This window comes from Apteryx rowi, unplaced genomic scaffold (genome assembly GCF_003343035.1).
Source record: "Apteryx rowi isolate R43461 unplaced genomic scaffold, aptRow1 scaffold_33, whole genome shotgun sequence".
NCBI classification, from domain to species: domain Eukaryota; kingdom Metazoa; phylum Chordata; class Aves; order Apterygiformes; family Apterygidae; genus Apteryx; species Apteryx rowi.
The window spans coordinates 3,409,021-3,434,421 of record NW_020449752.1 but is presented as its reverse complement, the minus strand read 5'-3'; the positions used below and the strand labels follow the sequence as shown (position 1 = coordinate 3,434,421).

Genomic DNA, 25,401 nt, shown 5'->3' with positions numbered 1-25,401 from the left:
TCAAATGTATTAGTGTTTCTTGATATCCTCTGGGCTTTGGGAGTTCCCAGACTGTTTGCCTTGAAATGGGAGCAATTTAATCTTTAGAAATAATAATGAAAGAGCAAACTGTAAATGAGACCTTCTGGCAGACTGACGGGGCTACAGTCCCAGAGGTAGATACACATGCTAAGATGACAAATGAAGTCATTAAAGTAAATAGTGTAAATTGAGTTTTGGCAGTGAGTAGGAATCCTTATTATGATGGAGGGTGTTAATATGAAAAAGGGTGGAAGAATTCACTGGTGACGAGCTTATCTGGGGCAGAGCAGCAGTGTAATTTTGTAGCGGTCCCAGCTATCTACTTTGATTGTGAGGCAATGRGCCCATTTAATTTAGTGGGGAATTTGGTAGAGCATGTTTTAGAAGTGTGTTAAAGATTATAAAGTATCGCCTCACTATATAGCATCCAGGATATTACTTAACTTGGTTTGGGATCTTTCTTACTCTCTTGGTTCTCTGACTTCATATTTGTAGGGCACACAGATGCTTTTTGTTTGTTTGTTTTTCTTTTTCTTCTTTCTTTCTTTCTTTCTTCAACCCTTACCTCTTGATTTCCTCTTGGTGTTAGTTTTGGGCTATGGGARATGCAAAATGAAGCAGTAGAGTGCTATGGAAGTCACTTCTCGCTGTTGGCTGACMGCACAGGGAACTCTGGATCTGTAAGTTTGGCCTTGCGATCTGCTCTGTTAGAGGCTGGTGACAAACAGCACGATTATCTTGCTCAGCATGAGAGCTTGTAACAGGTAGTTGTTGTGGGTACTTAAGGGCGTCATGACTTCTTCTAAGGTTACTGGACTCTTCTGCAGCAGCTATGGAGAGAATTACTGAGTAAATAATATTCCTCTGTGCAGGGTGGGATTGTTTCTTGATGAATTGATATTGAAATAAAGCATTAACCCTATAAGAGCTGATGTAGCTTGGCAGTTAGAGCATTGCACTGGGAAAGCCCCGAGTGCTATTACCTTACCCTGCTACAGGTCGTCTTGTGGCCTTGGGGACATCTGTGTCCCAGTTTCCCCACCTGTATAAGGGTACTAATGGTACTTATATAAAGGCACCTTGTAAGATGTTACTAATTATATAGAAGTGCATATGTACCTATTAATACGCTAGTTCTGTATTTCTTGTTCTCTGAAGTTCAGTTTCTGGGCTCATGCTAATGTGAGGATAAATTGCCTGTGAAATGACGTTTGGATTTGTGAAATACAGATTTCGGTTTCATGCTATCTGCTCTCAAAGTCTGTGTGTTTAGAGTCACTGCTTTTTCTACACACCCCTGAAACTTCCAGCAGAGATGAGTGTCGTTTGGGGTTGGCATATGTGCAGACATGCTTGTAAGGGGTGGTCTGTCCCCTGACAGTAAACAAAGGCATAAAGATAGGGTGACTCAGCCAAGAGCACCCGGCAGGTAGTGAGAACAGCAGGCAGGAAAGGGTAGGGCTGTGCTGTGACTCCTGATCAGCAAAGGTGCAGCTTGGGATCTGTAGTACCCTAACGCTGATCTAAGGCCGAGTCCCACTGACGATGTGCTTGTGCAAATAGATCTTCTCGTGTCTGGTACTTCAACACTGGTCTTCCTTTGCAGACCAGATCTGCATTGTCAGTCTGGATAGTAATGATACTGGAAGCTAACAGCATTAACTAATAGTATGGCATGGGATTAATAGAGAGGGCTGCTTTGTGCTGAAATGTAATTTTCCTACTTGACTCGCAAAGGAATATTTTCCTTTAAAGGAATATTTATCTCTTACCTCTCCAAAAGAAGCTCTTCCTATTTTTCACAACACAGCTTTTAAAGAGGGAGACTAGAGAAATTACTTCCTCTGCCAGCAAGTGCGGATTTCTTTTGACCCCATCATGGCATGGTAATACTGATTTGCCTGAATCCTTGAACAGAATAAGGACTAAAGCTGGTTTTGACGCTAAGAATGGCGGTGCAGTTGTGGGAAGGAGGGAAGATGAATCCTTAAGGTCTGTAGAAGGCATTTGTGCTAACAAACACCACTGGTTTCGGGCTGGGTAATTTCCAGAAATGCACCTCAGGCTAATATTTCTCAGGATTGGAGCAGGACAAACTAATGCTTCTAGAAGTTTTTGTTGCATATATTTGAAGAAATGCTGCCAGATAGATGGGGGATGGGCAGGGAAATAGGACGTGAAGGAGATGGAGTAACACTTAAAATCATGAGAGCCCAGAGAGGTAGGAGAGGGCTGTACCTGGTAGCTTTACAAAACCTTTAAAAGCAATATTCACTTAAAGATTGTGGAACGGCTGGCAACGCAGCTGGACCAGTGTGTCCACTGCTGCTGTAGGACGCATGCCCAGATGACTTTTAACATTAGATATGCGGTAAGGAAAGCTATACTCTATCATTATCACATAGGCCATGCAGAGAGAGACTCTGGAGCAGACTATGGACAGACTGACTTCCAGGTCGCTAGATCCAGAGCTCATTGCTATTAAAACGTGGCACGGAGCAGAGTGCTTGCCTCCTGCCAACCTGTGTTTCTTGCATTTCCACAGATCGGGGCATGAGGGCGTGCAAGAGGTCAGTCTGCCTGCTGTTAGACTTTGGTTGATGCAAAGCTTAGTGAGTTGGAGAATTAGTCTGCTCCCTCTGCAAACTGGAAGCCTTCAGCATACTAAACGCTTATGGCAAAAGCGATCGCGTAAAGCTGTGGTTTTCYTCCCTTTTCCCGCAGCGCAGGACTGGTGTGGGTCTTCAGAGACCTACTGTTTTGCTTGGGATTCCCCCTTTTGTAACCTGGGGAGACGTCTCTGTGGTAGGCTTTGTGCTGGGCTGCTTGCGCTCTTATCCGAGGTGCTCGGAGGGCAGGACGTCGTGTTTCTAGGCTGTTCTGGCGTTAGCAATTATGTCGGTCCCGATTGGTTTCCTTGGTTACTGCCTTACAGCCGTTCACCTGCATGCGCTTGGCCAGTGTGCGAGTGCTGTGGGTCTCCCAGATGTGCGTGCAGATGTGGAGCAGCATTACCATGTGGGTCTGTCGAGAGGCTGTTTCGCCCTCCCCGCACGCGCCTTTTTTCTCTAAAAGCTCTTACAGCAGATACTGGCAGCTCCTTTTGGACGAAGCCCAGGGAAGGACAGGGAAGCATAAAGCACAGCCTCTGAAGTTTGACACCTAATTTGTTTAGTTCTCGCTTTTCTTTTTTTTTTTTTTTAAATTACTGCAGACTGAAAGTCTGGTCGTCTTTTCTGGGAGTGGCTAAATACAATCTGAACTCAGATCAGAGGGCACTAAAATGCTTCTGAAAATGGGGATACGTGTCTGAAATTGTCCCTGTGCTCTGCAGGCTCAGAAGGAAATGAAGGTCTCTCTTACCGCTGTTATATTGGTTAGAAACAATCAAATGCTGGGAAAATGCTCCTATGACTATTCATAAAATGACTACATTTTTGCCAGGAAAAAACCTTTTAAGCAAATACTGGAAAAAACATTCACTGGAAGGGGAGAAAGAAAAGTCTGACTCCTTTCTTAAAAGGAACTTCAAACACTTTCCTTCCCCACCCCCTGATTTGAAGAGTTACGCTTAGTGAGTAGTAGACCAAAAATGTGGCTCCAGTGACACAAAACCCCAAACAACATATCTTGCTTGAATAATAGATTGATTTACTTATGAGTGCTTTTCCCTGAGCAAACTTACCAATCAATAACTAATTATTTGCAGGAATAATTGTGCAAATTTTCCATCATAAATAAATTCAAGGAAATTCTAGGTTGCTCCAAACCATTTGTGAACAGAAAAAGGTAAAACTAATTATTCTCTTAGCTCAGACACTAATAGGCATGCTTTTTTTTTTTCCTGCTTGTACTTGATGGAATGGCTGTGCTTAACCTATGGCCTTGTTTATGCTAGGAAATAAGTGATCATTTAGCTGCATCGGTCCAAAAGTTGGGCTAGTTCATTAAGTTTCTAGTGTAGGCTCAAACTTAATCACTGTTTATAAACTGATTGCCTGTCTATAAGGATTTGCGCATGATGTATGACACTAGCTTCTAAACAAGCTGTTCTGTGAGTAGCAGGAGCAATGAAGCCTGGTTTCTTGTGGTTTTCTGCTTCGAAGCAGAGTTCCCATATTGCTTCTCTGAAGCCTGATGAAACTTGCTCTCCTACAGAAGCCTTTCRTGCAACAGGGGTGCTGTTAGGGCTTCTTCCCTCTTCCCGGTTGCTTATTTCCTTAAAACTGGTCAGAACTTAATTATCTGTGGGGCTTCTGTCCTCTGTCACAGGTCAGCTGAGAGAAAGTCTTCTGCATTGCAGGTAGGGAGCACAGGGACCTAATTCAGCTGGGGGTCAGGCCCCTAAAAATTATGCCCTCTGAATTTTCAGTCTGGCCTTCTATCTAAACTTGAGTTACTTCTTATAATAATAATAAGGAGGGGTGGGATGAGAGGCACTGAGAGTTAAAACTTAAGAACTGTTAATATTTCTGTGTTTCTTCTTGTGTGTTGTTTTTTTTTTTTTCCCCCCCCCCCCCAAAGGAAAGGGCAAAATCTGTCTCATATATTTACATGCATTTGTATTTGTGTTTTTACCATATATAAATTAACTCAAAGGGGCAAAACAAGTCATATTTTGATCACTGCAGGAGCTAAAATTGTTCCCCCAATTTGCCTGATCCCACTGCTTGTCGAGGTTGGAGCCGTACTGGCTGCCTTCAAATCATCTAGTGGAAGTAGCTCAAGGAGGCTGTTCTGTAGTCTCACTTCAAGCTCATTTAGACAGGGACACTTGGGTGAAAATTAATCCAAATTAACTAACAGCGTGAATTTAAAGTGGATTAAACTGCACTAGCCTGTAGCATGGATGCTCTTATTTGGAATTAAAGTGGTCTTAATTTGATTGTTTACTTCAAAGCTAAATTAAATGAAGCCTGCTTTTAATTCTGGGTAAATGTGTCCACACGGGGATTTAATTCAGTTTATCTATCCAAATCTTATTCAGATTAACTGCCCTGAGCATCCACATGTAAACAAGTCTCTGGAAAGCAGGATACTCCAGGGAATAAGGAAGGGCAATCTCTGAATCTGCCCTGATCGTCACTGGTGCGTGTAACATGACGCTTGCACCAAGGCTCGGTTCCTGGTTTTGGTACACCCTGCCCGAGCCCTTGCAGTGGCTGGAGAGCACCAATTTCCATTTCTGGAAGAGCTAGAGCAGGAGAGAAAATAAACCCCATTTGTATAACGAGGGGAGAAACATGGGATTGCTGCTACTACTAGTGTTACTTTCCTGTTAATAAGCCTCTAATAAATCCCTGGGTTCTTTCTCCAGTCTAAAAATACCCCTCCAATTTGGCAGCATGTTGTAGCTGTGATAATGAAAGTGCAGCGGCATGTGCGTGCCAGAGCTCCTGCCCTTTCCTCCTTGCACTGGCAGCAGCTCTGCTGCTGTCTTGGGAGACCTGGAGGGCATATATACTGAGGTGTGGAAGAAGGCTAGTCCTGACTCCTACCTCTTGAAAGGCCACAGCATGGAAACTATCTCGGTTTCAGCAGAACCAAGTCTCTTACTGACATGTCACATCTCTGAGCCAGCAAGAATGGTAGAATACAAAAGCAAAACAGGAATGGCACAGAACTTAAATAAAACAAAATCTGTTTTTAAATGGATCCAAGTTGTTATTATTTTTAATCCTGAAGTCTGTGGAACTCCCTGCTAAAAGACATTTATGGAGCTTAAAGTGAAAGAAGCGGCTCTCCACACAGGTTTTTCAGTGTGTGGTATGATAGTACTTAGGGGTCTTAGCTGAGAGAGGACCTGGTTATTCTTGGTGCTGTATAAATGTACCCTTATCTTGCACCGTCTATATAGACACTGAAAGCAGCAACTGCAGCACAGACATGACCAAGGTAACTGCCCCCTAACTGGCTGATACAAGAGAAGATGATTTTTCTGTCCTGTTATGGCAAGCTGTGTGCTTAAGCAGTATCTTTTGGGTAGCTCTGAGAGCTTCGAACCCTGTTTGACTGGAGAGTAGTTTCCGTGGGGTAAATGGTGTTTGGGAAAGTGGCACACTGTAATGCAACTTCTTGTGGAAAACTTCAACTGGTCTAAAGAAGAACCTGGCCTGAATGTAAGTCTCCTGTATTGATGTTACCTTCCTCACTGTGCATGTCCCGAGCTCTCCATGGTGCGTGTTTAGCTGACATAAAAATTCATACCTGGGTACCAGCCTGGCTGGACCAGACAGTCGTTCTGTTCCTTTAATGCCAGTGGAGGGGTCTTAAAGTTTGTGTGTCTTTGTGTACGTGAGTTCTAACAAAAAACAATTTCCTGCAGGAAACTATAATTCACTACTGTTGTTTTTATGAAAAGGGAGAAGGGAAGGTGACAGGGCAAATGTTCTGTGGGATACACTGGCGAAGACCTGCAGCTGGGTACGGTGGCAAAGACCTGCAGTGGGGTCTACATTGGTGTCCACCCTGTCTCCCTAGACTCCCAAGCCTTTGTTTCCTGAACTTGGCCTTGCTCAAGTCCTCCGTGAGGTGCTTGTTGCATTCCCACCCTTCCAAGCGCTGGCTGCTGGAGCTGACGTTCGGTTACTTAGGCAACCCTGGCTGGCAGGGGCTGTCTTCTCATCCTGCGGACAGCCTTGTCTGCTGGGAGAAACGCCAGCAGAGCCAGGGGAGGGTGAGATGCTGCACATAACGACGCGTTCGCAATCGTGTTGAGCCTTCCCATAGCGCCTGTGTTGGCCCCAAGCGGCAAGAGCTGCAGTGATAGAGGCGTGAAGCCGTGCTACCTCCCTGCGAGGTGCCTGAGCTGTTACTGTTTAGTTGGGGGACTAAAGCTGACCTGTTGTGGCGTGCAGCGGGAACGCGGGGTGGACTAGTGAGCAGAGCTCTTCCCCTTGTCCTGCTGCTCTCCTCCTCTCCCTGGTTTGGAGACTGTTTAAAGAAATGAGATCTTTGTAACTGCTGTCTGCAGGGTGGTCAGATATCCAGTCATCCTATCAGCACTGGGTAGTTGAGGCTGGGTTACTCATATGTTTTCAACAGTCTGACTGATGCGTTTCAGATGGTGACAACAGCAAAAACCGGATAGCTCTCCCTGAACAAGTGCCTCTTCTGAAGTAGGTAGCTTTTGCTTGCAACCTTTTGATGCTGCCTGCACCTCCTGCTGCAAGCTCTGCCTTGCTGCAGCTCTTCCAAGATAGCAGATAAGATGGCATCTGTCCTCTCTGCTATAGCAATTGCAGTTGGCGAGAGGGAGGAGCTGGAGGTTTCCAGCTTTCACAGGCATTCTTAGTCAGAGGGGGAAAAATGCAGATCCCTGAATCTGCCTCATCCTAGAATCAAGTCACAGGTCATCTCAGTCTGTGGATGTAAAGGCAGTATAGAATTAACTTGAAAGAAAGGCAGTTTTTGATCTCTTTTTAGCTTAGCTTGGACCCCAAAGCCAGAAGTTACAAATTGCTTCTGAAGTCCAGATTTTATTTCTGCATTCCTCTATCTCAGATGAGCAGGTGACCACTTTGTCATCACTGAAGCTTTTCTTTGGCTTTCAGTATAGATTTATACTTTCCCATGTGGGTAACCAGAAATAGATGCAAAGAGCAGAACTTGTGCATAGGCCGGTGCTGTTGAGCCACTGCTGCTCTTGACTCATGGGTGGAGCTAGCACTTGGAAGGCTTCCTCAGTGTGCGGTCGCTGCATGTCTCATTGATCGTGTCCAGCAGGATGATCATTCAGAGAGTGGGGGAAAGCATGGTGGGGGGGGATTAAAAATTTAGCAGATATCATTTATTATTTAAATTGYATACAGTATCACTTGGTAGGAAAATACTTGCTGTAAGGAGCCCTGCTATTTCTGCTTGGTTTTCTTCCTTTTTCACACACTCCCTCCCTCTTTATCTCTCTGTCCATCTGTCTGCCATTCCCCCAAATCTGCTGTTCTTCCCCTGCAATAGCTTTTGGTCCTCTGCAGTAAGCCTCTAAGTCGCAATTACATGAAAAGTGTCGTTATTCAGGGTTTAGAGTGGTATTGGAATGTGCTGAATGAGGAATGAGAGGGGAGATCAGATCTACTCTTCTTTCTGTCTGCAGGCTTTGGACACACATATCTACATGTTACCTGCTGACTTTCCTTTGCAATTAGCATCCAGTTCTCCTGAGCCCCAGTAATACACTGAGAGGGCCGAGTTCAGCGAGGTGTTTGCTGCGTCTGTTGACATACACAGCAAGTTTAATCTATGCCCTCCTGTCCCATGCAGTTGAAGGGCTTATTGCTGCTAGAAAAGCCTCTCAAGAGGTGTCATTCTTTTGTAATTCTTTTTTTTCTTGCAGTTTCCTTAGTGGATTGATAATTCCCAGCACTCTTAATGTACAGCGCACTTATTTCTTCCTAACTCGGTTTGGAAGACTGTCTGTGATTTGCAATGAGACAGTCGGGAGCGCAGTCAGTCTCGCAGCTCAGCAGAAGAAGAGCAGCTATGCCGCTGCCTGCCCTAGCAATCTGCAGGGTTTCATGTTCAGCAGCAGTCATGGCAGGGGGATTGGGTGGGATTTGATATGGCCAGAGCAGCTGGGGGGGGGGGGAAGCTTAAAAGGCTACAAAAAGGATAGGCTGTCTTATTTCCTTGCACCTTTTCTCTCCTAATTCTTCCCCCAAGGACACTGAGCTGGCTTGCGCAGCTTGTATCCTGGGAAATATCCATAATGGATTCCCTGTGCAGAAAACATTTGCCACTGACTTCATCCTTGAAAGAACAGAGCAGACAATGTAATTGAACCAGCAAATCATTTATAGCTTGGTGTAGTGGGTAGAGCAGAAGACCTGAGAGTCGGTATTCCTGGGTTGTTTTCCAGCATGGATACTGACTGCTTGGTGGCCCTAGGCCAGGTGACTTTTTTTTAGTGTTTGTTTGCTTGCTCACCTGGGCTTCGGTGGTCAGTAATTTGACTTCTTGCYGCTTGTTCCAGGTCATACATGAAAGGTAGGCTGCTGTGCTGTGTACAGCAGCACAGGTGATTTCCAGGCACCTGGCAGAAGTTCACTTGCAAAAGGAAGGAGTGTTGCCTCATTTGTTCATTATGGTTCAGAGAAGATATTTTAATGGTTGTTTAAATGGAAAGTGTTGTGTGTGTATAAGAGTTAGTTCCCATCTGTCACGTGGAACTTATTGCTGAACAGGCTCCTGCATAGCCCTTTTCATTAGCAGGGTCTGAAGTGCTTGGCAGGCCTGTACCGTTGTCACTGTTTTACAGTTTGCAAAACTAAGGCACAAGCAGCTGAAGCTGAAGTATCTCAGTAGCTGTCTTCCAGTGTTTTTTATAAAACTAACGTCTTTCCTGTGGAAAAYGCTAGAAGAAACAAGTCTGCCTATTACAAAAAAGGTGGAATTTCAATTTTGAATGGAAAACTTGACAGTTTGGGGGAGGCTCTTCTGTCCCATCTTCCTGCTTGCTCGCTTTCAGCTTTTTGTCTTCCCTTGTTCATTAGGAAAAAGTCAGGATTTTTATAATGAAAATTTTTTGATGAAAAACTTAAGTTGGGAAATGTTCTACAGAACTTTAATGGATAGAAAGAACCAGAAACTCTTCAAACTGAATGGCTTTGGCATTTCCATTCAAGTGTTGATGCAGTTGTAGATTATCAAAGCCTGTGCTGAGGATGCTTTTGCATGTGTGTCCTGGGGGCGGAGGAAAACAAACCTCAAAGGTAGGCGAGGTTGGGCATGTGTTGTAGCTCTTGTTTCTTTTGGCAGGTATAAGAGTAGGATAGAAATAAGTCTACTTAGTATTTCCAGCTAGTGATTAGAGGCTCAGCTTCTCAAAATTGATTAGGTGCTTAATTACCTCTGAAGATCCTGTCTTAATTCTTGATGCCATCTGAGCTAAGCTAATGTTCAGCTCTCAAAACTGGGCCTCACTGAGTACCTAGGAACTTATGGATGTTTTTTGTAAGTTCAACCCATTTTGTATTGGTCATAAATTATGAGGATAGTTTGAAGCCAGGAATATAAAATTTTGGCATATTACCCTGGGCAACACTGATCTCTTGGGTAGTAGCTGGGAAGTTGTGTGTCACGTCTGGCTTGCTTGCTGTTTAACCCCTGGAAAATTGTCCAAAGCTTGGGCCTTTGTGGTTTTTGTTTGGTTTAGGCTTTTTTTTTTTTTAATCAGTAAAATGGATAATACCTGTTTTCCAAGGAGGCCTGGTTAATTAGAAATGGGAGTGTCTTGAAATCGCTCTTCACCAGTGCTCCAGTGAGTAGTGTGCATGACAGATGTTTCCTGTACTTATTGGGAGTGGGGCATTTATATGGAGGGACTACTTGGTAAGTCTAGTCCTGGTTGTGTCTCGAACTGGAGCGAATTTAACTCTGACTAGTAGCCAAGGTGCATTAGATGAATAGAGCCCCTGGGTTTCATGTTGGTTCTCCTCTGGATTGGCACTTAGTGAAGCTTGGGAAGGTAAGAAAGGTACTGTAATCAGGCAAGTTCATTATTCTCACTGGAGCTTGTAATTAAAGGGGGAGATTGGTCAGGAGCTCCCAGATGGGAGCCAAATGTTCTTTGTAAGAAGCAGAAAATCTTTGGCTCCTGAGCTGTCCAAGAGCCGTTTCCAAAACTCTGACCACTCACTTGAAACTAGCCCTTAAAGAGCCTCTGTTTTGTGTCGTCGCTGTTTAATCTTGGCTTTATCTGACTTCCAATTACTGTTGACTTCTGGGGTCCTAAATGCAAGTGTTGCCGGTGCTGGCATGGGAAGAGGTGGGTGCCCCGGGAGCTGAGAAACCTCTGTGTAACCGTCCGCCTTCTCGGTGATCCAGCTGCCCGTACGTTCAGTCGGGCTTGCAGTATTGCCTCATCGGGAAGTAGTCTGAGGAACAAGCTCAAGGTGAGAGGCCCAGCTGTCAGATGCTGTGTAGTATAAGAATACATCAAGCAGGTGTTGAGTACGAGAGTGCTAATTTAATACACATTAATGAAATTTGGGACTATCGGCTTATTCAGTCTGAGACCACAAGCAATAAATCCTTCCCTCGTGGAGCAGACCAGTCTCTTTTGAAGTCCCTAAGATCTATGTGTCTGTGCTGTGAACGTGCAAGTTGTGCTGTCTGTGAGTACTTAGCCTGTGGTAAGGCCTGGGGAAAAGTCACAGTCCCCTCCAGGAGCCCTGGTGAGCACGGACCGTCTCTAGACTGATCCGAGTTTGTGGTACACCCAGAAAACCACAGTATCCATAGGGAAAAGAGAATGTTATCCTAATTCCTTGTTTCTTCTCTTCCTGTTCATGGTGGGGGCTCTAAATCACTCTTTGACACAGCCTCTTTCCCAGTGGCATCTTTGTAGATAAACATAAATCAACAGAGCTTCCTTCTCATTTGGCCAGTTCAAATTTTAAGCTTCTAACAGTCTGGTCTGAAACTCCAAACAGGCATGTCTGCTCCCTTCTCCTCCTTACCACTACTCCATTATCCTTTCTGCAGGAGGTGAGAGAAAAGCCAGAAAAAGGATGCCTGGGCTGCTAAATTTGAGGACGGGAGCAGAGCCATGCTCGGTGGAAGAATGCTAATGTGTGTGCAGAAACAGAGTGCAGAGGTTGCATCTATAATATAAACCCACAAAAAAACACGCTATTAAGGTTCCAAAGTGAAGTGCTTAAAAGCTAGGAATTGCCAGAAAAGAGGTTTCTGGTCAACCTTAATTTGCCCTTTTGTGTATATGCATTATGATATAGTCTTTAACTATGCAGCCGCATCATCCTTTTTCCAGAGCTCGCAACCTGCCTCGCTTGGTGTGCAGAATGGATGGTGTTCATTTGCTGAGCTTCTGTTCAGGATTTTGTTTTCTGTGGTGTTGTGTCTGTCCTTATATTTATTCAAACCCTGCTCTGAAAATGGAATAGTTAACTTCCTCCCGGGCTTTATGATGTGGATTATGATGGTGGTATCTATATGCCTCACAAGCAGTAATTAACTTCTCTGGCCCTTAAGAAGGGGCATTTCTCCATTCTGCTAATGACCTGTCTGAGCCTCAAAGCCTAATGCGAAAATTACTCAGTTAAATTAAATTTCAGATGTCAGAGACCTGACAGGGCAACGTACACCACCTCAGTTAGCCCTTCAGGCGGTCACCGCGCAGCTCRTGGACTTGGGTAGCAATTCCAAGCGCTCAGCGCTTCTGCAGACCAGACCGCAACGTCTCCTGTCGGGCGCCCAGAGAACACATCTGAACAAATGTCTGAGCAGTTGCTTTCTGCTGGCTGCGCAAAGCAGCAGTGGTTTGAGGTGGTGCCCGGTTCCTGCGGAAGCCGGCTCGGGTCAGCCGCGAGGGAGACCTCGGTCTCTTCCCCCAGGGCCAGAGCTCGCAACAGAGTGGAGATGCTGCCCACCATGCTCGTCCCAAAGCTTAAAATAATCACTGAGGTGGAAGGGAAAAGCTTGTGGATTGGGGAGTTTTGCTGAAATGTTCTTGCTTTTGAAGCTGTGTTGAGCACTGAGAAAATACTTTTTCATTTTAAAAAGTGGTCCTTCTTTAACATTGTACAAGCATCTCTTTTGGAAAAGAAAATGGGAAATAGGTTAGATGAGGTTCTTTCTCCTGCTCTGTTACAAAAATCCCCAGGTTGATCTGTAGCATGTGAACGTACYTTCTGTACTCTAAATTGCTGCATTCCTCAGCAAATGTTAGCTAGCAATCACTGCATTGGGCGTTATTAGTAACAAGCCTTCACTTTGTCAATACTGGTGCGACCTCGATACCTAGTGTATTAGTGTCCCCATGTGAAGTGGGGTGTACTCGCATATTTTCTTGGGCGTGCTTCTCTCCTGAAGATGGCACTGCTGCTGTAGGAGGAGAGATCATGYTCCAGCCCTCATCCTTTTGGGGCTAGATGAAGGGAGAAAAGCTTGCAGAAGTTAGTGAAGTGGATTCAGAGAAAAGAAGCCAAAGTGCAAAACAAACAAAAGGCACTAAGTGAGGTGGCTGTTAAAATCCCCAGGAGATAAGCAAATAAAGACGGTCTGAAGAAAAGTAAAAGATGCTAATAAAATAAAACCTGTGAAAGGCAAGCATGTGACAGAGTGGAGAGGGGGCAAGGCAGATGTCTTTCAGTCCTCCAGAACAAGTCCTGGTCTCCATAGGTATTTCTGCTGGCAGCCTGCCTGCCTGTCTGAAATCCTGGCCCTGTCTGGCACTTCTTTTTTTCTTTTTCTTCTTCTTTTTTTTTTTTAATCCTGTTTGAATTTGAAGTGCTGCAGAGAAAAGTTCTCCTAGAATATTCCTATTGATCGTCTGGCCTAGAGGGCGAGTGCTGATTTGGAGGAAGAGGAGAATAGGGTTTTACTTGCATAGCTGTTGTGGACTTGCTGTATTCCCCTTGCTATTGCACTCAGGTCTGGGTTTCCGCTTCACTACTGYGCTTCAGTGTATTAGTTTGCTTTTTAGCTGTGTTTAACACTTGTGGGTCAGGAATAATTTCTCCCTAGATATGCACAGAGTTCACTGCACGGTAGTTCTCGCTCTCTGCGTAGTCTAGGAGCAGAGGGAAGATGGGGCTGCTGCACAGTGCCGAGGTACAGACCGTAGACAGGCGCTACGAAAACCCTCCCAGCCTCCGTTTGGATGACATAGATCACCCACGCTTCCTCTCTGGAAACCTGCCAGGTGACTTGTTCTCATTGAAGCTTTCCAGGTCTCCCGTCTTCAAACATTCATGACGTTTGAATAATGCATAAAGCTCCAGCACTTGCTAGAGTCAAATATTCTTCTCTAGCTTCTTAGATGTTTGAAAAATGGATGAATTCATTTTTACTTGAAAACCTTCCTTGCCCCCTCTGAAACCTGCTCCCCTTTCGAAGACGTCACACGCTTCCTGCAAACCTTGCATCTTTCTAAATATACAGCCRCTACTGAGGTTAGCAGCCCTTTTGTACAGGGATCTTGCTCCTTCCTGTTGCCTTTGGTAATTAGAAAGGTATGACACTGACTTTTCTTTGTGCAAAAAAAAAAAGGCAGCCTGTGGCAAATAAATTCAGTCGGGCTGTAACAGGATCTCTGCTCTTCCTCCTCTCTCTTCCCCTCATCCCCCGTTAATCGGTCTGCTTCGGTCTCTTCCGTGGTCCTCCGGAGGTGCTGGCCCATGTAACAGGCAACGCGAGCGTTTGCATACGAAGGGCAGCGGCAGGGATTGCCACAGTGACAGACGTACAGACAGGACAGATTGGACACCAGCTCTGCCGTGAGCCTGGAGGAGGCCTGTGTTGGGCAGGAGAAGCTCTCCAGACAGGTGATGAGGCAGATACCATAAGAGAAGCCTGTCTTGGCTGCTAATTAGGCCCCAAAAGTACAGACTTGATGCCTGAAGTCAAGGGTGTCTGTCTGGAGGCTGCTAATTTACTTTGGCCCCATGGGCCAGGGAGGGATCGGTGGATCTGGACCTTGTTGAGGATAAAGATGCTCATGACAGACTTAAGGAACGGGCTGGCCTGTAGCATGTGGACAGGCAGGGAAAGACTTGATGCAATGCACAATGAAGCTAAAATTGCCTTATTTAATGGATGCTGTTAGCAGGAAACGTCTTTGCTTTTGTGCTCTGTAGTTTGTTTAACTGGTGATTTGAGAGGTTGGGTGGGGTGTGGTTTGGAAGCCCCATAGGGCAAAATCCTGGGGGATAAATGTGACCCGTTGGGTCCCTCTTGCCTTCTCGTGCTGCGGGGCCAAACTTGTGTCGAGGCCTGCTCACGAGGGGCACCGGCAGCCACCGTTTTGCAGCACTTCCTGCTTGCCGGTCCCTTCGCTGCTCTGCTGGGACCTGGGGGGAGGGTCTGCCCAGAGCAGATGCTCAGTCTCTGATTAATGTGGAGGTGAGAAGCCGAATCTGGCTCGTGCCCAGTCCTGTGCTGGGAAGGGAGGTTCAACAGGTTGCACCCTGTGCCCTGCCACCGCTCGTTGTGCGACTTGAGAGCCTCTCGCATTCGCGCAAGCTTTGCTCTGACAGGTGCTGGACTTGGTGCTTGTGACTGGGGGTCTTCTAGGTACTTGCGGGCTGATAATGAATCTTAGCAGGGCGTCCTTGCCAGCTGGAGAAAGGAGACGAGGCAGGGACTGAGCAGCGCTGCTTCCTCCCTGCCTTTCTAATGTCAATTATTGTTGCTGGATGACACTTCTAGTGTTGAATTGCACTTTTGCCGGTGCCTCTGATGATAAGCAGATGTACTACGGTGTTCCTGTGGGGATGGAGTCCTTAGCAGTTGATGAGTTCTCTGAAAAGCAGCAAAGACCTGCTTAGGTCTGCAGCCGGCTTTTCAGTTTGGAAAGCGGGCTCGAAAGGCTGCTTCAGCATTAGTGATTAACTCGGCTTTCCGCGTGGGGTGCTTTGTGGCTGGAATAGCTTTGTGAAGGGGAGCAGAGCTCCTCGGGGGACTGCATGTGTTCTGCCGGAGCGCTGACTATTCAGTAGATCTTTTTTAAAAAATCCAACCGTAGATATCGGGAACAAGAGACCTGAACACAGAAGCTACTAGAATGGAACGTAATCCTTTTAAATGGTCTAAAAAGCTGACTTTTAACAGCAAATGTGGTTTAACAGCGCTACCTGGTGGAGACAGTTCTTCAGGAAAATAAATTTTATGAGTATGGTATTGCTGGTCCTTAGACGCTTTAAATTTGTGCTTATTTATTTATTTGCTCTATTCTATAAATGAATCTCCACCAGGAGGTACAACTTGGAAAAGGCTGCCAGAAAGAAGACTAGTGTCTTCATTTTGTTTTTGTTTGTTTTTGTCTGAAAATGCTGTGAAGAAAACTGAGGCTATGCAATTGAAAACTGCTCTTAGCGTTGTCTGTACCTTCCACACTGGCTCTGTGATGTTGAGAGAGTTATTAAAGGAAATGTCCCTGGTGGCTGGGAGAGCAGGGCGCCGTTCAGAAGGGCTTTGGGCCAAAGCAGGCGGGGAGGTGGTATGCGAGTTCTTGGGAGGCTCCTTGAAGCAGCGGGTTCAAGTCTCTGCTACTGCCTCACCCAGAAACCTGAGTCATTTGGGATCTGTTTAATCATGGACCTGATGTGTTGACAGTGAACATAGTGTGCAGGAAATCTGTTGTGCTGCCACGAAACACCTTATCAAATTGGGTGTCTGTTAGCAATTTTGCAGGAGGGGAGGAAAAAAGAGTTGGGCGGGGAGGTGGCTGGAGCCAGGACGAACCTGTTCCTGTGGGACTTGGGCACCCAGAGACGTGAATTCCTAGAGGGAATTCAAGGTGAAGCAGGAGCTCTCCCTTTTCCTGGGGTGGATAGCCACTGCATGTCCAAAGGCTTTGGCAGCAAAGGGAGGTGGATGCCTCTCCTTGCTTCAGCAAATCCAATCTGGGCTGTATTTTCCGGTACTCTTGTTAAACTGGCAGAGTAAGCAGCTCCCTGCTGAGGAGCTGAAGTTGAAATGTGTTCGTCTAATGGACTTCAGAAGAGTGGAGATTGTTGTTGTTGTTCTTCTTTTGTTTGCTAACTCATCCTTGATTTCTGCTCTGACTTTGAAGTGTCCGGCCCCAAGGACAACCTCAGTGATAGAGGCATTAGCAGGTGGCTTTTCATCAGGCACAGGTAGGGGGCCGGGGTGGACAGTGAGCATGGGGGGGTCACATGGAGGTATGTGAAAGCCTGTCTGGTTCTTGTGCAAGTCTGGATATGGCAGCAGGGCCTCCCATGGAGGGAACTCAGCAGAGAACTTGGTGCGTGCTCCTGTCAGTGCAGCTATGCAGTAGGAGAGGTATTGCTTGTCTTCAAATGTCGGACGGGACTTGGTTTGCCCAGCAACCTTCCTAAGGTCCTCCTGTCCCTTCTGTGCTGCCCTGGAGCAGCAGGAATTCCCTGTGCCTAGCAGAAATCAAACAACAGAGAAGTGGTCGGGTCGCTCAGCTCACTGCAGACGTAGGCCCATGGTAGGAAAGGAGCTTTCCTACAGGAACACTAATGTTTAGTGGAGGAGACTGCAATGCAGGTTAGTAAGTAGACCTGAATTGTAAAGTGAGGAGCTGGGAGCGGAGGACACCGAGAGAGCAGGGGTTTCAGCATCGTCGGACACAAACGTAAGTAAGCAAGGAAAGCATGCACTTTGTCAGTAGCATCCTTTCCCTTAAGGGCCCGGTTTCTCAGGTTAACGGACTTCAATTTTGCAATACCCTCCCTCTTCCTGATACTTTGTCAGACTGAGATAAGGGTTGTTAATACCTGGACTCACAAGGTGACTTAAAAGCTCTGTTAGAACGTGCGTCCGGCAGTGCCCAGTGAATAGCGCAAGGATGCTGCAAATACCCCGCAGACGGCATCTGCGTTTACGGCCCTAACTCCAAATTTAGCTTCTCTGTGCTCGCATGAAAGGTTATCCAGGCCTGCTGCTCTTGATGAACATACATGATAGTAAATGACCCCGTACAGTGATGTACAGGCTCAGCATGGCGAGTGAAGGAGTTAGTCTGGTCCTTGGACAACGGGTTATTAGGCGGGCTTTGGAAGTGGGGAATAGAGCTGATAGCAGCCTTTTCAACCATAACTATTCTACTAAAAGACCCTCTTACAGTGTTTAAAAACAGCAGATTGGATTAATTTCTTTTAATCATCCTCTGCTATTAATTAACTATGAACAGTATTCCTTTGCCAAAATCCCCTCCCTGGCCTGCTCTGAAGGCCAAGGTGGCCTGTGCCATCTGTTATCTCCTGCCCCCTCCACCTTCGGTGCGAGAGCCACACTGTTTCTCCTTGCACTGTCATTCTAGGTGAGAAGAAAGGGAGAGTAGGAAAGCCATGTCATTTTCTGCTCGGTTGTGTGTTGTGGGTGGGTTTTTTCCTCTTTTTTTTTTCTTTTTTTTTTTTTTTTTTTTTTAATGAAGTGGTTATGCCTCAGGTGTGACTGAACAGATAAGCAGTGGTAGGGGCCTATGGGGAGCAATTTTGCAGTAGCCTTAGCAGACGAATACGAAGTCAAAGTCACCCCCTCCTTTGTCTTCAGAGATACCTGCCACCATCCCTCCAGTGCATGGCTCTAAGCTGTTCCCCCCCCCCCCAGTTTTTAATATACTATTAATTAATGAAGCAGAGGCACAAATACACACGAACACAACGGAATAGTTTTTAACCTGGCTTGATTAATGCTGTCAAGTTGTACATCTGAGTGTGGGCTCAGTGGGACTGTTGCTTTTGTTTAATACCACAAGACACCTCAGTCTGGATTGTTGCATTACAGTACAAATAAAAAACAAACAAAACCACATCTGCATCATACAAGGTGAGAAGAATGAGAATTCTAAATATTTACAGAGAAGGGCAGTGGGGAAACCACAAAAAATATTTACATAAAAATACATGAGCTTGTCAGCATATACATTTTACACCAGTTCACAAAAAAAAGACACTATATAAATTAAAGTGAAGGGAACTCTGAAGGTAACCCAAGACTTTCTGGGACGCTTCTCTCATGCGGCTCAGGGAAAGAAAAATCAAGTTTTCTACAGCAGGAAAATGAACTGCAAAACAACCCTCTTCTCCCTGCCCTCCACCCCCCACCCCCCACCGAACTGGACAAGGCAAGACTCTGCACACAAAGGTATTACGCCGTATGTATGTTTAAACCAGACCATGCCTTTCAACATTGGATTTCTGTAGCACGAGGCTCTGGAAGAGTTGCATGCCTAAGCCGCCTTTAACTAAAGAAAGTAAAACGATCTCATCCAGATTTCCTAACACGTCACTCCAGTCAACGTACTGATGAATGGCAAAGAGTACACACGAGGTTCTGTCCCTTTCTGGGGTTAAAGAGGAACAGCATGTTTTCAAGTTTGGTTTTGGTTTTGTGTAGCAACTTACTACCACTGTGCAATCCTTACTGACCCCCTCCAAGTGATGAAGGTAAAATGAGGATCTCTGGAAAGACGTAGGCACAAAGTTGTGGGTGTTTGTCAAATATGCATATAGATTTCACCTGATAAGACTTTTAAAAATTGTAAATTAATGCTTTAAGACTTTATAGGGGCTAGGTCCTAGTTACTCACCTAACATCTGCACTCCCCCTTCTCCAACAAAGGTCTCCCACAGGTCATACACATTCTAGTCCAAGGTGGAGGTGGAAATCCGGAGTTGGAGGACATTATTGGACCCTAACTCTTACATGCACTAGGGAGAAATTCAGCTGGAAACTTGGGAAGCGGCAATTTAAAATGCAGATAGCTTTTGGCAAGTATAAGGGAATTACTTAAAAGTATAGCTGCTTGTCATGTTGCTGGGGATAAGGTTAGGCAATAGATTACTTAACCTGAGCAGAACTGGACTTGCAGTTGAATATTATTTGCCTTGCTGTCCCCCTGCTTTCTCCTGTTTCCCTGCTAGGATGCGAAGAACTGAACTCCTAACTCCATATCATCCACCTTATTTAGTCATCTGGWGTAACCTCCCCTCCTTGCTCTGATGCCCAGTGCCCTTTTTTTCCTCAGCTGTGATTCTGCCTTCACTTGAATCAGTCAGTGGGGATGGGGAAACTGTCTTGCTAATGAGCCTCAGATTGACCACAGTGCAAGAGCAGAACTGCATAGTTCACTATATGGCTTTTATGGGGTGGACGTGGGGATGATGGTTGAATCGTACTAGGTGCCCAAGCTGCGGGCAGTGGCAACACCGAGAGAAGGGTGCGCGTCTGTGTTATTGTTTAGGAAAAGCTGATGCCTTAACCTTGTGGGTTTTGTACTTGTGGCCCAACACTGGCGTGCAGAAGTTGGTTTGGGCACTCTGAGAGCCTGCAGCCCTCAAAGTACGTGATGATGTGACTGTGCACAGAGGGATGGGAGGAAGCTGGATTATTTAGCATTTTTATTTTTTTTTAACGGAGACCTTAGTCCTCCCTAGAGAAGGCTGTTTGTAGCAGCCATCTAGGTGTACAGATGTGCGCCTTTGGGAGCTGTTTCTGAGAGGTGCTGAAAGCTTTTGTCTTCCTTGAGGGGAGAGTGGGGGGACTCTGCGGTGAGAGGGTGCTTAGCACCTGGCACTTTGTACAATGCAGGGAGCTGAAGAGCCCAGGCTCGGGCAGTAGTAGCAAAAGACTACAAGGAACAGAAATTGTCCAGGGATGGCACCTGATACCTAGAGGGAGACAGTGGCTTTGAGCAGGAAAATCCAGAGAGGCATTTACAGTTGGTGGGAGCCAAGTTCAGCCCCCTCGTAGGAGGATAGTCCTGGTTAACGTAAGGCCAAAACGGAGGTTAAGGAGGAAGAGAGTTGCTGGGGGGGCAGGAGTGGGGAGTTAAGGCTTTCATGGAGAGAGAGGTTTGACCTACAACTCTCATTACCTGAATCCCAAATAGCCTGAACCAAACGCATGTCCCTGCCTCAACTGGAGACCTTAGCAGGTAATGGGCAGCGGTGGGGAGACTGTGCTACAATGGTGGAGGACTAGTGGCAGTGTTCCCCCCCCCCCAAATAAAATAAAAATACACACCTCTATTGAGAGCATGTACTTAAACCGGACTCCCTTGGCTAGCTTGCACCAAGGAGTGTGGGTTGTTCAGCCTTTACTAAGGAATTAGCTAGCAATGTAGACAGGATGGCCACAGTGTGGCTCACCTAATGGCCCCCTCTCTCTCTATATATATATGTTTTTTTTTCCTTAAACATTACAAAAACATTCCCCCACAAAGAAACAAACCCCTCTACCTGGTCATTAGTCACAAGGGGATTGTGGCAACCTGGATCACAGTGCTTTGTTTTTTTCTGACTGCCAAATTTATTTCCATAACACGTAAGAACAACTCTTCTAAACAAAATGCTTAAAACAATAGCATTGCACAATAAAGTAGGACCATAAGGTACTGTTACTGAAACAGCCCCAGACAAGGCTACAAGGTTAAAAGAAGCAAACAGCTAAAGCCTGGTTAGCTACTAGAAGCAGTTTTTCCTTATGATTTAAAAGCCCCAAAATAGCCATGAAATTTTTGTTCAAGAAAGCATCCGATACAAGTTCCCTTTAGCTTTCACAGCTGTGCGCTAACTGCAGGACCTCCAGATTAATAAGACATCAGAGATTCAAAACAGGTAGAGAAGTTCTTCAACCAAACAGAACAGGAATGGCCTTGGTATTTATCAGTGAGCATTTAAAAACTCCTAAATCTCAAGTATTGCTCGCAAGCCCTCTCTAGTGAGGTGGATGTGCTTTATAAGGTGGGGTGGTAGTGAGTTCTGGGAAGTCTGAGAGGCTGCAGATGAGAGGCTGCCTGGCTTCTTTTGCAGTGCGGAAAGCTTTTAAATACCTAGGACAACATTAGTGGTGTATTATAAGGAGTGCACTGGCCTTTTGTCCCTACTGCTAACTGAATACTGGTATGATCTACGCTTGCAATAAGGGAGGCAATACTATTTCACAGTGCACAGACAGCATGTAACTACTCTGTATGTGCCACAACTTCACAGGGATTCCCTTGCCAGCACAGAACTAGAAGGTTACAGAAAGCCGTGTCCTGTAGAGCCTTCGGTTTAAGGTCAATAGGAGCGTTCCCTGATCTAAGAGCAGCAGGATCTGGCCTAGGGCGAGTATCTGGTCATGCAGGTAGCTCGGCACTTACACAGTCATTCCCAGCTGGTAAGTTGTGCTCCAATTACAAGCTGGACATAATGCTATAGTGAATTTTTTTTGTAGAGAGATGATGCCGTCTGGCCAGCCACAACGTGGTATTAAGTTGTCTGGACTGTAGATAGCCTAGCAGTAAAGAGGAATTGGCATGAAATGGGTGTGCTGTGTGTGTAACTTCTTTTTTTTATTTTTTCTTCTTTGGGTATGAGAAATGCAGACCTGCCCTGCTTGGCTTCTATAGCTGGCCTCCATTTACAGAAATTTAAAGTAATTTGATTTCTTGTAGCTGGAAGCAGCTTCTTAAGCAAGCAATTTAAAAAGTGCGCTGTACTTCAAACTTGCTTCAAAGCCTATTCCACCAGGTGAAGTCAAAACGGGCTCCAACCCACTTCAAAGCAGTTCAGGTGGATCCACTATGCCTAAGCAATAATTTTCCAGGGAGAGGCAGGACCTTGGCATTTATCTGGGAGAAAATACTTGGTCGTCYTTCCCCCCAGCTCTTAGCCCGCTCTTGCTGCGTAACCTCAACAGGGGGCAGAACAGTGGTTCCTCCAAGGTGCGTCACTGAGACCCTTCCTTGGAAGCTAGTCATGGGAAGGGCAACTTACTACACATGGGATTTACAAGAACAGCTGCATGCACAGTCCATCATGCACAGGACTATGGAGGCGTTGTGAGGAAGCAGTGGTAACCGCCCGAGTCAAATCTGGGGAAGGAAAAACCTCTTTTCCTTCCCCCCTGCCCCAACAGCATCTCTTTCAGCTCTGCTCTGCCTCTCTGGCGACGGTCTATCTTTTAATCTTTCTGCATGCCAACAGCCTGCCCTATCGTTCCAGTTGTCTCAAACTACATGAAAAAGCTAAATCTCTACTACATAAAAACAGTGAGTGGTGGGCTGGTAGGGGTGGGGTTGAAGGTGGGTTTGCTTTGCTCATCGGGGCAGGGTTTTTTTTTCCGTCACTGAAAAAATAAAACAGTCCACTGTCCAGCAGAGGCTGCTTAGACTCTATCCCTCCTTCCCCCCCACACCAGCTCACTCAACGTGGACCTCCGTTTCCGGCCTCTGCAAACACAGCTCCGTTGGGAGGAAAGCCCCCTGGCCCAGGGCCGTGGCGTAAGTTCTACTGTGCACGTGGGAAAACCCGGGGGGCACAAACCCCCCTCCTCCAACATAGCCCCCTCTTTGGTGCTGAGGCATGGTATGGTAATCCTCCAAATTATCATACTGGGACACCACAGTCATAGTGCTTTGGCGTTTCCCGAGCGTTTGGTACGGGTAGAGGAGGGCAGAGTCCCTCTCCATGGTTTCGGGGTGCTGCATTCTGAGGCTGTGGCTCCGTTCGGGCTTCGGCGGTGGTGCCATGGGGGCGGCGGTGTGCTCCTCTTCTTTGTAGCAGTCTCTGGAGTGTTTCTCCATGGAAGCGGTTGGTCTGGCTCGAGACCTTTCCAAATCTGGCCTGTCCTCTGCTACCCTCACCTCCTTGTGGTTCAGTCTCAGGGTTTCCTGGTTTGCCGGGATGTACTTCCCGCCCGAGTGCTGGTAACTGATGGGCTCAGAGGGCTCCGGACCACCTTTAGGCCTGTAGTCAGGATAAGGGGGCCCGTTTTTGGATTCGGAAGGCTGCCTATGGCTTGCTTCCTGCTGCAAGTGCGTCCTGTGTTCGTTTGGGTTGCAGCCTGGCTCGTGCAGCTTCCTGTTGCGCATGCTGCTCTGCTTCTGGGGAAGGGACGGCTTCTCCGACTGCCCGTTCCCGTAGGCCCCGTGGTAGTGGGCTCTGTCCAGCTCTGGCTCAGCGTGCTGCATGTAGTAACGTTCATCCCCGTCGGGCGTAGCTGCTTTCGCCGGGTACCTCCCCTCTTTCCCCTCTGCCACAGTGAGGAGGCCAGTTTTCCCAGGATCTGACTTGCTGCGCAAGTGAATGACATCCAGCCCTCCCAGTTCCTCCTGCAGCAGAGGGGCCACGTTATCGTACTGGGACATCACAGGCCCTTTCACCTTCTGGCGCGTGCGGCTCTCCCGGCGAATAGACTGCATGCGGTACTTCTCCATGTCCTCCAGGTCCCACGACATGTACGTATGTTTGATGTCCGGGGCAGGAGGCACATCTCTGCTGATAAAGCTGTGCTCTTTACCTGTCAGGTGGCTGATGAGGCCACCCCGAGGGTAGCCGGACAAGCCAGGATAGCGGTACAGACCTTTGCTCTGAAGCCGCGAGGCGTAGGATGTGAAGTCTCGGCTGGGCAGGGGGTGGAATGGCCTGGCCCGCATGGTGCTGTAGGGGTCCAGGTCGTAAAAGCTCCCATCAGCAGTGGTGTAGTAAGAGGAACCAGAAGAGCTGGAGTAAGGACTGTAGCGGTAATGCACCCGCCCGTTCTCAAAGTAAGGCTGCAGCTGAGTTACGTGGTAGTCGGAGTGGGGCTGATATGGCTTGTACTGATAGAGGGGCCGCGGGCAGTACACCGGCTCGTCGTCTGGAGGCACCTCAGTCCGCGAAATGGGAACGGAGCGGATAGCAGCGGCAGCGGGGGTGGGCACGTGCAGCGACTGAACCCTTCGGATGGTGGGGTAGGGCGGTGCATCCTCCGCGTAGCCGGTGTTACGCAGGCCAGTCGGGCTCACGGAGGACACAAACTCTGTCCGGCTGCGAGGCTTGGAGTGGAGAGTTGATGTGCTCTTCCCTTGGCTCGTGTAGGTGTTGTAGCGAGTGCCCATAGACGTGGGCGTCTCCGACCTGGGAGGGTAGGCTTGGTGCTGGTCGGGCTTGCTGTGGTAGGAGATGTGAGGAGGAACGCTCTCCGGCCTGTACTGATGGGTGGAAGCTGGCTTGTGGTGCAGGTAGCTGTCTGGCCCAGAGGACTCGGGAATGCTCTCTGGCTTGGGATGCGGCACGTACACGGACTGCAGGGAAGTGTGCTTGGGTGGGGGAGGCGGTGGTGGCAGCAAAGCTTCCTCCACTGAGGAGGCCAGCATGGAGGAAGCCAGAAAGGCGTGATAATTGGAGTTGTTGATGGCGTCCGTGTTGTTCGAGTGCATGGCAGCAGCAATCTTGCTCTCCAGCGTCCTCACGGGTGGGACGGGGGGTGTAAAGCTGTAGGAGGAGTGAGTGGGGACTGACTCAGACCGCATGTGCAATGGGGGAGCCCTCATCGTCTCCCGAGGCTTTTCCAAATGGCTCTGGTGACCCATGGGCATGGACGAGGAGCCGCAGATGGTAGAATTGCTTTCTGAGACAAAAATGGGAGCAGGCTCAGGTGGCTTTTCAGGTGCTGTTGCACCCCGTACCTATAGGGAAGAAACAAGTGCAAGTTAGAGGCAAGCATCTTCCTCCCATTCTGTAGTACAATCTCGGAGATGTTTGTACAGGCTAATTCAATGTAAACTCTTCTACGCCTGCTTTGTTTGCTGTGGAGACCTAGCTCTGCTCGCTGTAGAAGAAAGGATGTTTATGTGCCCTTTGACAGCAAGGGCAAGATGCCGCCTCTGGGCGATTGCGAGCGAGTTTTCAGGACCTGTCACGCGTTGTGGCCGAGGAGCCCGAGTGTTCTTTCTGCAAATGTCAAACTGCAGAAAGGGGAGGAGGAGGTTGTCTCTCTCTGAACAGGTCAAAACTCTTGCACAGGGGCCCGAGTGTTTTGTTACGTGCTTGGCTTATAAATGTACTTGTCTCTGTGAAAATGCACATGGATTTAGAACTCTGCATGCCATCCCAAGCAGAGGTAAGGAGCGTAATACTGCAGAAACCGCTTCCTTGAAGGTGGCGACAGTGTCTAAGGCAG

General features: G+C 47.1%; 1 protein-coding gene across 2 annotated transcripts in view; it reads right to left on the bottom strand.

Moving 5' to 3' along the window:
• Positions 1–19,841: 19,841 nt before the first annotated feature.
• Positions 19,842–25,401, bottom strand: part of ARHGAP32 (Rho GTPase activating protein 32) — a 184,609-nt gene continuing 179,049 nt past the window's right edge. For both annotated transcript variants that reach the window (XM_026071774.1, XM_026071775.1), the window contains one exon: positions 19,842–24,907. In XM_026071774.1, the coding sequence (XP_025927559.1) occupies positions 22,658–24,907 (2,250 nt within the window). In that variant the 3' untranslated portion in view covers positions 19,842–22,657. The remainder of the gene's footprint in view (positions 24,908–25,401) is intronic.